Here is a 10,936-nt window from a genome sequence, read left to right on the forward strand (position 1 = left end):
CTTATGAGTCAGAGGTCCGATGCATCCGAAGGAAGTACACACCCTTGGCCAATTCATCAAACGCAATTGCTAGGGATCCTTAGGATGATACTTTTCTTTTCTCTTGTATTTGTATTTTTGGTTTCTGAAATTCTAATCAGTGTAATCGTTCCAAATTTTTATGAATAAAAAGTGATTTTTATGATCATATTCCAAATGGTATTATTGATTATTATTATTATTGAAATATTTGCAATTAAGGCTTTGAATGTTCCTTGAAATAATAAAATAAAAACATTGAATTTAATGCATTATTTGCGTAGCAGGTTTCTTGCCTTCCAGCCCTTTGGCCAGGTGTCTTATTGTTCTTCGTCTTTGTATCAGACAAGTTGACTCATCACTACGATACTTGAGCTAATAGTCAAAGAAGAATGGATCAGATGGAACTAGAGAACCGAGAGCTCAAGGACGAAGTTTCTAAACTCACCACTCTGATGGAGTCATTCATTGCTGCTCAAAACCAACCAGCTCCAACTTATACAAATCCTCAAAGGACAGTCATCTCTGAGATTATTGTAACACCAGTACCTGGGTTTCCTACCATCCAACCTGCACAAGCTATGCATTCCAGATTCATGTGGGGAATTCCTACAAATTTCGTGCCTGAAGGTTATGCTCCGACTGCTACTCTTATGCTGACGTCTAACCCAATCATGTCTTCTCCTCCCCCCATTATGAATGCTTTTCCCCGTGTTGAAGAAACCATTTATCATTTTGATCCATATGAGGGCCCTAATGTGTACGAGAAAATTGATGAAATAAAAGGCCAGTTTCAAGAGCTGAGAAAAGAATTGAAGACCCTTAGAGGTAAAGATTTGTTTGGGAAAAGTGTTGTTGAACTTTGCTTGGTGCCAAAGGTAAAAATCCCTATCAAATTAAAAGTCCCTTACTTTGAGAAGTATAAAGGGAATACTTGTCCTTTGATTCATCTTGTGATGTACGTACGTAAGATGTCGACCCAAACAGATAATGATCAGTTTCTTATCCATTATTTTCAAGACAGCTTGACCGGTGCCGCACTTCAGTGGTATATGGGTTTAGACACAGCTAGTGTTTGTACTTTCAACGACTTAGGTGAGGCCTTTGCCAAGAAATACAAATACAACGTAGATATGTCTCCCGATCGTGATCAGTTGAGGTCCATGTCTCAAAAGGATAAGTAGACGTTTAAAGAGTATGCCTAGAGGTGGAGAGAGTTGGCTGCTCAAATTAGTCCCCCATTGAAAGAGAAGGAGATGACAAAGATCTTTTTGAAGACTTTGAGTTCATTCAATTACGAGTGTATGATTTCCAGTGCTCCCAATCACTTCACTAAAATGGTGAACATGGGGATGCATTTAGAAGAGGGTGCCCAAGAGGGCCGTTTGTCTAAAAAAGAAGCATCAACGAGCGAGAAGTATGAGGGAAGTTTCTTAAAGAAGAAGGAGGGGGAAACCAATGTATTATCTATGGGGAGGCAAAGGAGGCCTCATGTGAGGAAGAATTCTAGAGCCCAGCATCATCATCATCAAGTATCATTAGTTATTCAGTCTTTTCCCACAATTCAGCAATTCAATCGGTACCTGTTCAACAGAAACAACAACAGTAACAATAGTGCACTCACAACAATCCTAAAAATTACAATAACAATCAGCATAATAATTTTGAAAGGAAGAAAGTCAATTTGGATCCTATTCCTATGACGTATGCAGATTTGTATCCTTCTCTTGTTGTTAAGAATTTGATCCAGCCAAGGAATCCTCCGCATATACCTGAGCCTTTTCCATGGTGGTACAAGCCCAATCTACGTTGTGCTTTTCACCAAGGGGCGCCTGACCATGACATTGAGAATTGATATCCATTTAAGTATGAGGTTCAGAAGTTGATCAAGAGTGGTTGATTAGTGATTGTCAAAGCCAATCCTTTTCCCAATCATGGTAATTCTTTTGTGAATATGGTAGATGGTTGTCCTGGTAATTTCAGGGTGCTTGATATTCGTCGTATTCAAAGGTCTTTGGTGGAGATGCATAGAACCCTGTGCTTGATTAGTGACTGTGAACATGACAATGATGGTTATGTTATCTGCAGTGTTAATCCACGAGGATGTATGATTGTCAAGAGGGACATCCAGAAGTTGATAGATAAAGGTGTTATTCAGATTCAACAATCTAGAGATATGGGTAATGATGTGAATGTTATTGTGCCAATGTTCAAGACTCCTGGGCGAGTAGTAATCCAGTTTGACAGCAGCAAAAGAGATAATAGTTCGGTATCATTGTTGGTAATACGGTTAACGGGCCATGTCCCTTATGCATCCGATAAAGTTATACCTTACAAATATAATGCTACTATTATTGAGAAGGCGAAAGTTCCCGTGGTTAATCTTGTTAGCTCTCCAACTTGTGAGTCTAGTGAATCTAGTGGGTTGAAGGTTAAGAGTGATGATGATGAGGTTCTTCGTTTGATTAAGAAGAGTGAGTTCAATGTTATGGAGAAGCTACTCCAAATACCTTCCAAGATCTCTGTCTTATCTTTGTTGATGAATTCCAAAGCACACCGAGAGGCATTGCAGAAGGTGCTTGAGCAAGCATATGTGGAATAGGATGTCACGGTTGATCGGTTTGATAATATCATCGCCAATATCACTTCTTGAAACAATTTGAGCTTCCCTAGGAAGTCAAAAATCACAATTTGGCCCTGCATATCTCTATAAATTGTAAAGAAGGTGATTTGTCCAATGTTCTGGTAGATACCTATTATTCGTTGAATGTTTTACCCAAATATACTTTGGAGAGGTTATCTTATCAGGGCGCACCAATGAGGTACAATGGTGTGGTGGTGAAAGCGTTCGACGGTGCTCGTAAAACTGTCATTGGAGAAGTGGACCTCCTAGTTAAGATAGGTCTGAGTTATTTCCATATTACTTTCTAAGTAATGGATATTCATCCGGCCAACAACTGGTGTTGTCACATCGACTCTGCATCAAAAACTCAAATTTGTTAAGAATGGCAAGCTTGTTGTTATTGGATAAGAGAAAGCGCTTTTGGTAAGCCATATGTCATCTTTTACATATGTTAAATCTGAAGAAAAGATTGGAACTCTGTTCCAACCATTGTCAGTACCTGATGAAGTTCAGAATACTGGGGCATCCATGTCTTCTCTGAAAGATGCAAGAGAAGTTGGTCAGGCTCGAGGCACAGAAAAGTGGGGTCGTGTTGTAGAGTTCATTGAGAACAAGAACAAGGTTGGTCTGGGATTTCAGCAAGGTCTATTCCAAGGAGATATCAAAGTTATACAATCAGTTGTCCACTGTGGAGGGTTCATTCACCAAGATGAACAACACTCAGCTATCATTCATGAAGACAAAGATGAAGAATCTTGTGCCAACTTTGTGACACGTGGACAGACTTGCAACAATTGGGTTGCTGTTGATATTCCTGTCATTGTGCACCATTCAAAGTAATATGTTTTATTGTTTATTGAAAAATCCTTCTCTTATTCCTAAGGGAGAAGTGAAACATTGTTGGGAATTTTCAAATTATCATCAATAAAATGCAATTTTATTCATCCAACATTTATGTCGTTTTCACTTTTTGCTTTTTCTGAAAATGGTAATCACAAAAAACATAAATAAGCAATAATTTTTCCCGCATCTGCATAATATTTGTTTGCACTTCATACTTCTAAAATCAAAATATCAAATCATTATGCAGGTTGTTCCTCAAACCCATTGAATATAATGATCATGCTCCCTCTCCAAACTTTGAGTTCCATGTGTTTGAAGCCGAGGAAAAAAATGGTGATGAAGACGTTCCTGATGAGTTATCTCGATTGCTTGAGCACGAGGAAAGAACCATTCAGCCATTTGAAGAGAATACTGAATTAGTCAACTTGGGTTCCGAGGATGATGTCAAGGAAGTCAAGATTGGATCACAACTTCGTCCAGGTGTTAAGGAGGGGTTGGTTGAGCTTCTCCGAGAATATTCTTATGTGTTTGCTTGGTCTTATCAAGATATTCCATGTCTTGATACTGATATTATGGAGCATAGATTTCCTTTAAAGCCAAAATGCCCGTCGGAAAAGTCGAAGTTGAGAAGAACTCATCCTGATATGGTAGTGAAGATCAAGGAGGAAGTGCAGAAGCAAATTGATGATGGTTTCCTTGTTACCTTCGAATATCCGCAGTGGGTGGCCAATATTGTGCTTGTTGCTGAGAAAGACGGAAAAGGGTGCATGTGTGTTAATTATAGAGATTTGAATAAAACCAGTCCTAAAGATGATATTCCTCGGTCACACATTGATATGTTGGTAGACAATAGAGCTAAATTCAAAGTTTTCTCTTTTATGGATGGATTTTTCTGTTATAATCAGATTAAGATGGCACTCAAATATATGGAGAACACCATATTCATTATGCCTTGAGGAGAATTATGTTATCGAGTGATGCCTTTTGGTTTGAAGAATGCTGGTGCAACGTACCAGAGAGCCATGACCACTCTTTTCCATGATATGATGCATAAAGAGATTGAGGTCTATGTTGATGATATGATTTCTAAATCAATGACTGAAGAAGAACATGTTGAGCATTTATTGAAGTTATTCCAACATTTGAGGAAGTATAAACTCCGCTTGAATCCCAATAAGTGTACTTTTGGTGTTCTCTCTAGTAAGTTATTGGGCTTTATTGTCAGCGAGAAGTGTATTAAAGATGATCCTACCAAGGTCAAAGCAATACAAGAGATGCATGCGCCCAAAACTGATAAGCAAATCAAAGGTTTTCTTAGCCTCTTGAACGATATCTCAGGATTTATATCGTATATGACTGCCACATGCGCACCTATATTCAAGCTCCTTTAGAACGATCAGTCTTGTGATTGGACCGGGGATTTCCAAAAATGTTTTGACAGTATCAAAGGATATCTTCTTGAGCCTCCGATTCTGTCTCCAACGGTTGAAGGAAGACCTTTGATCATGTATTTGAATGTGCTTGAAGAGAGTATGTGTTCTGTTCTTGGTCAGCAAGATGAATCTGGTAAAAAATAATTTTCTATTTACTACCTCAATAAGAAGTTCACCGACTGTGAGTCTCGGTATTCTATGCTTGATGTAACACCTCAAAATTTGCCCTCCTCTTCTTGGGACTAGTTTAGCTTATTGAATTTCATTTTTAGGTCATTAGGCATTTGTATTTTTCATATCATGTGGAAATAAAGAAGGTCATCCTCCAAAGTCTTTTTCAGAAGAGGGAGATGTCACATAATTCAAGCCTGAAGGTTTCCATGACTTAATGATTAACCATCTGAGGGTTTGCACTTCAAATAGGGTTTCCTGATCCTTCAAAGGTCTTGAGTATTATCTTGTTGGCAAGGATGTATTACTATCATCATGGTTCTATCATCATCCAGGGTTTCATGGCATTCTCAAGTTCCTTTGGATTAGGGTTTTGACCTCTGGTCAACCCTAATCAATGTAGTCTTCCAGCCAGGGCTTTTCAAGGAGAATAAGTATTCTATTGAGATGGAGATCGCATGGTTATGTGGAGAAGCTTATTTGACCTAGGGTTTCATTTCTGAGCCATTTTATCAAGTGGTTGAGGCTCAAGCTGATAAGAGCATGTCAAGGTCATCTGAGGACCTATAAAGTCAACTATGCAAGAGCTGAGGACTATGAGGTGGAGAAGTGAGTTTCAACACTTCATTCATGTTCAACCAAGGCCTATTCATCATGTCAAACATCTACATTGAAGATTTTGAAGTCAAATCAAAAGTTTCCAAAAATGGAAAGTGACCTGTAATTGAAAGTTTCCAAAAATGGCAAGTTTTTGGACAACATTCAACTTGACTTTCCAACATCAAAGAAGCTTCAAATGGATTTTTGTTGAACATGAAAGTTGAAGATCTTTCTCTCCTCTTTCCAAAACGTCCAAGGTCATGAGCATCTGATTAATGGTTGAAGAATTATGATCAAATGATTGCCATGGATGCATGGAATTTCAAAATGCCATAACTTTTGATCCAAAACTCCAATTTAAGCCACTCTTTTTGCAAAATTCTTCTCATGACATATATTTTCCAAATCCATCACTGCATTGCATGAAATAATATCACATGATCATTTGGCCATGCATGAACATTTTGGAGGGAAATTGCCTAATTCAAATTTGGTGCATCATACATACAAAATTCCAAGCCTATCTTGCTCATAAGTTGATTTTAAGTGGATTTGAGTCCTCATATGGTACTGTTCACGTGTAAAATTCTCCATGCACCACACATTTTGCAATTTGGTCATACACCTCATTTCTCATTAACTCTTCATTAGCCAAGCCTAATTATCATTAGCAAAGTAATTAACATGTCATATATAAGGCTAATCATAACAGAATTGCTCAGTTTTCACAATTTCTAGATCTAGATTTTCTTTCCCTCCAAATTTTCTCTCAATTGAGACTTCAAATTTTTGCACACAACTTATTGATTTTACTGCATAATTGTGTTTATTGAGTGTGATTGATGAAGAATTGAGCATTGGATTGAAGATTTTGGCCAAGATTCGTGCACATCAAGCTCATGAATATGAACATGCAAGTTGCAAATTAATCAAGATCCAAGCCATTTCAAGTGAGGTTTCGTGCACAAAGCTTCATAACAAGAGTAGAGGAGAAGATCTGGACATTGCTGGAGCTTGAATTCACTGTTTCATCATTCTGCTCTTCAAGATGGTTGGATTTCAAACTTCATGATTCTTCATTTTATTGCCATAATTGTGTAGAGTTTTTGTCACTGATCATCCTGATATAAATAGTTTTGGATTTGGTGAAGTATTGCATGAGATATGTTGAGTTAAAGTTTGTATGTACAAAATGTTTTTGATCGATCTGTGCTTATTATGGAGAATTAGGTTTAGATAATGGTAGATCCGTGTTCTCCATTGAAAGATCTTTCGATCCATGTGCCTGTTGCTAATTTCTGCAAATTTTCGTGGCGGAGCACCGCCTGTCTCGCCGGAGAAGACGGCTGCTCCGCCGTCTGGTTTCTGACCTAGGGCTTTGCCTAGTCACCGTCCACGTTTGCGCCTGCTTGGCGCTTCCGTTGGTCCATAGCGTTTTGACCGTGCCAGCGTGTGTTAACTGCGCATGTGGCTGCCACGCCATTTAGTGAAACGGTGCGTTTCACTGGCGCCTTTGAACCATTGCCACGCTGGTTCGATTCCAGCCTTGTGTAGTTTGTGGAATTAATATTGAGCGCTCCTTTTACCTTAAGGGCCTAGGTTCGATACTTGCTGATGTACTTTCTGAATTCTATTCACATTTTATTTTCCATATTCCATTTCCACATGTTTTTTCCATATTATTTCAATATTTTCCACCAACTTCTAAAAATCATAAAAAATAGCATGTTAATCCAAATTGCTCCCAATTTTTTTCCACTTAATTGTTTTGATGTCTATTATTCTTAGATGTCATTTGTGTGATTTGATTGGTTCTGGAATTTTGATTGAGATTGCTTGTTTGAACATGTATGCAAAATTACCATGCTTCATTCAAATTGATGTGAAATGCTCATACATTGTCCAATTGCCATGAAATTTGATATGCTGATTCCTAACATGTTGCCTGATTTTTAAGAATTGTTTTGGCACTTTTAGCATTTTCCATCTCTGTTTTAGACACATGGATGTATGGTGTGACAATGTGTGTCACACATTTTGATGTTGCTCTTGTTCATTTTCATATACATGTCAATTGAGCTTTTCTGATTCCAATTTTTTGCATGATACTTGTGTTTAACATGTTGTGTGCACATAAAAGTTTTCATGATCATTGGGCTCATTTCTGTTTTAATGTGGATTTTTTATGTTTGATATCCAATTGTGTGCATTGTGATTGCCTTTGCCTTATCTTGTTCATTAGATGGTCTTGCTTATTGATTTGGATTTGATCCTTTTTAGGACATCTTGTGACATGTTTGAATGTGCTTCATGTTGAATATCAACTTTTGTTTTGACTTTTTGCTTTGCCTTTGACCCTAGTCTTGGTACTAGTGGTTTGTACTCACCTTTTGAGCTTAGTATTTCAGGTTCAAGCAATTAGCTCTAATGATTGATGTTGATCTCATGACTTGAGATGCAATTTACTTTGTACACTAACCTTGGTTGTGTTGTAGGTCCCTTGGTGATGAACTCACTTGAGTTTGTTTACACATAGGACTTGCATTGTGTACATATTGGTTGTAACACTGGTGTTTGTCTGTTTGATTTGTCTGAATATGATATTGACTTGTTTGACTTTTGTACAGGTACTTTAGTCGCTTTTAGCTCACTGCTTGAGCTTTGCTTTGGCTGTGGTTGGTATACCACCTAGGTAATCATCCTCTAACTCCATGTAGTCTGGAAGCCCTGTCGTTTTCTTTTGGTAGTCATTTGGCTGAAGTCCTCCTTAAGAGGCAATGTTTGTGATTTTTTATAGTTGTGCTAAAGACCTCCTTGTTGAGGCACGGTTACATGTTAAGACCCCCTAAGTGAAGAGGCGATTGGCAGATAGAAGGGATTTGCAATCAATCCCCAGTTATTCAGTTGAGTCTTTCATTATGCTCGCACTACGTGCTGATGCTCTTGAATAAACACCCAAAATCTTGTATAGAGTCAGTCAGTGGAATAGGGTCCCTCATTCTGGACCCCCACACATTCTTTGTCTTAAGCTCACCCAGGCCAGGGTTAAGAGCTATGAGGTCTAACCCTCATTACCTTTCATCTGCTCACCCTAACTCTCAATGTTAGAGGTTAAGAGCTCCAGATTACCATTGCATTCAGGCTTGTTTGTCGAGGTTGACATGACCCCTTGACTAAAGCCCACCCTTGTGTGAAGCCTTTTGTTTGTATATAGAGTGTGATGATTGCTTTTGATATGTTTATCTGTTTTCCACTTCTCATCTCTTTTTCTGTAGGAGTCGTATGGTCAACTTCCAAGGAAGTTGAACGTATGTAGAGATAGACTTGAGTTGACTCACTTCCTGTGTGAGTCAAACTCTTGTTAGAGAGCTCACCCTAGGGTTATAATTTACATGACGACTATTAGGCTCGAGTCAGTCGCCCTTCTAGTTCGTTATTCCCTTGGTCTCTCGTTAGGAGAATTTCTCCCCTGTTAAGGGGAACTACGTCGCCCTGATCCTCATACTAGATGAGGTACGTAGGCAGGAGATCATGCGAGGTCTCTCCGGGCACCCTTTTTCTTTTTGCGTGTGTTTTGCTTGACAACTTCTAGGCTCGAGTTCCAGACTCCCTTATAGTTTGTCAATTTGCTTTCTACCTTTGGTGTTCGCTGGTTAGCGATTGCTTGTTTGTTTGGAGTCGGATGTAAGCCCATTGATTGGCATTCAGTTTCCTTGTGCTGTTTGGTTTGGAGTCGGATGTAAGCCCATTTATTGGCATTCTGTTTCCTTGTTTGCCTTTGTTCGGAGTCGGATATAAGTCCAACTATTGGCATTCTGTTTCCTTGTTGAGTTTCTTTTGACGTCTCAGCGTCTCTGTGTTGTGTTTTGTTTCGGCGTGCGTTAGCCAAACTATGACAGCTCTGATTCTCATTCCAGATAAGATACGTAGGCATACGATGCGATATCCTAGTGAGCCCGTTCCCCATTTCCCTTAACTACGTCGACTCTGATGTTTGTTTCTGACAAACTACGTAGGCCCAGGATGCGACATCCTGCCGAGTCCCCTTCCTCCGTCTTTTTTCACTTGTTCATTCTCGTGTGTGTGCATTTTTTGAGCAGTTTATCAGCAACCTTTTCCTATCTTGTTGAGCCTGGATCCCGTCGAGTACGGAGGACGTGAGGGGTGCTAATACCTTCCCCTTGTGTAACCGACTCCCGTACCTTGCAATCTCTAGTCGTAAGACCATTCCTTTCCCTTTTTCAGGTTTACTTCGAGCGTTTCTTTTCCCTCCTTTCGGATAAATAACGCACGGTGGCGGCTCTGTGTTTTTTTTTCCGCCGGTTGTTTTTCGCGTTGCGACAGCTGGCGACTCTGCTGGGGAAAAAGAAGTTGACCTCTGGCTGGTCCATCTTCCCTAAGCGAGTCAATCCTAGCGCTCTCTAGGGTAGTTTTGGTTTCTTTTGCTGTTTTATTTATAGCATTTATGATTATTATACTGTGATTGTGTATATTTGCATATATGTTTGCATGCATCATATTATCATTGTGCTGGATTCTGTATAGGTTTGGTTCCTCTGATTTGGGGTGGGTGTTCTGAGTGGGGCTAAAACCCAGGCCCGAGTATACACCTAGGATTAGCATGGTCTCACGTCTCCTCACATGTTGGATCAGCATGTTGTTGCGACGTGACATACCACAAGACGGACGAGGTTCATCTGAGAGAGTCCTTCCGGGTGGAGTTATTCCACTTTGGTTGGGTTACCTCTTTTGAGCTTGTGACTTCGTGATCGTTCTTTCCCGGATCTTTGGTTTAGATGATCTTATGAGAGCTGCAACGGCACACCCGAAAGGGCAAACCAGTTGAGTATCTTGTCCGATTGTCGAGACCATTATCCGCCTTAGGATGACCTTATTAGAATTCACCTGTGAGGGGCGGGTTTGATTCCTACAGATGCATGTTCTGGTGGTGACTTTCTGATGGTGACTAATGGTTCAGTTCTCGATCTGGGTCTTATTTATGAGTTGGATTTATGGATATTTATTTCTGAGACGCCGGAGTTCTGTCTGCGGTATTTATCAGTGGGGATCCGTTTATTTCAGGATTCCCTGGGTTGATTCAGATGATGTTATGGCTATCAGTTCAGTGATTTCTCTGTGATGATGGTGATGTATCTTTCAGTTCTGTTTATTTCGGAACCCTGAGTTGGATTTGTGGTTGCTTATTTCCTCAGATGGTTGTGATCAGTTTAGAGATCGGAGTCCAGTA

At 39.5% G+C, this 10,936-nt stretch overlaps 1 protein-coding gene across 1 annotated transcript; it reads left to right on the forward strand.

Annotated features, from left to right (window-relative positions):
- The first annotated feature begins 410 nt into the window (after positions 1 to 410).
- On the forward strand, positions 411 to 1,202 carry LOC127122244 (uncharacterized). Its single transcript, XM_051052612.1, has one exon. It carries the CDS (start codon positions 411 to 413, stop codon positions 1,200 to 1,202), a length of 792 nt encoding a protein of 263 aa, XP_050908569.1.
- The last annotated feature ends 9,734 nt before the right edge of the window (positions 1,203 to 10,936 follow it).

This window comes from Lathyrus oleraceus, chromosome 2 (genome assembly GCF_024323335.1).
Source record: "Lathyrus oleraceus cultivar Zhongwan6 chromosome 2, CAAS_Psat_ZW6_1.0, whole genome shotgun sequence".
NCBI classification, from domain to species: Eukaryota; Viridiplantae; Streptophyta; class Magnoliopsida; order Fabales; family Fabaceae; genus Lathyrus; species Lathyrus oleraceus.

Coding starts and splice junctions, on each gene's coding strand:
- LOC127122244 (XM_051052612.1), top strand. CDS start 411: ATGGATCAGATGGAACTAGAGAACCGAGAGCTCAAGGACGAAGTTTCT.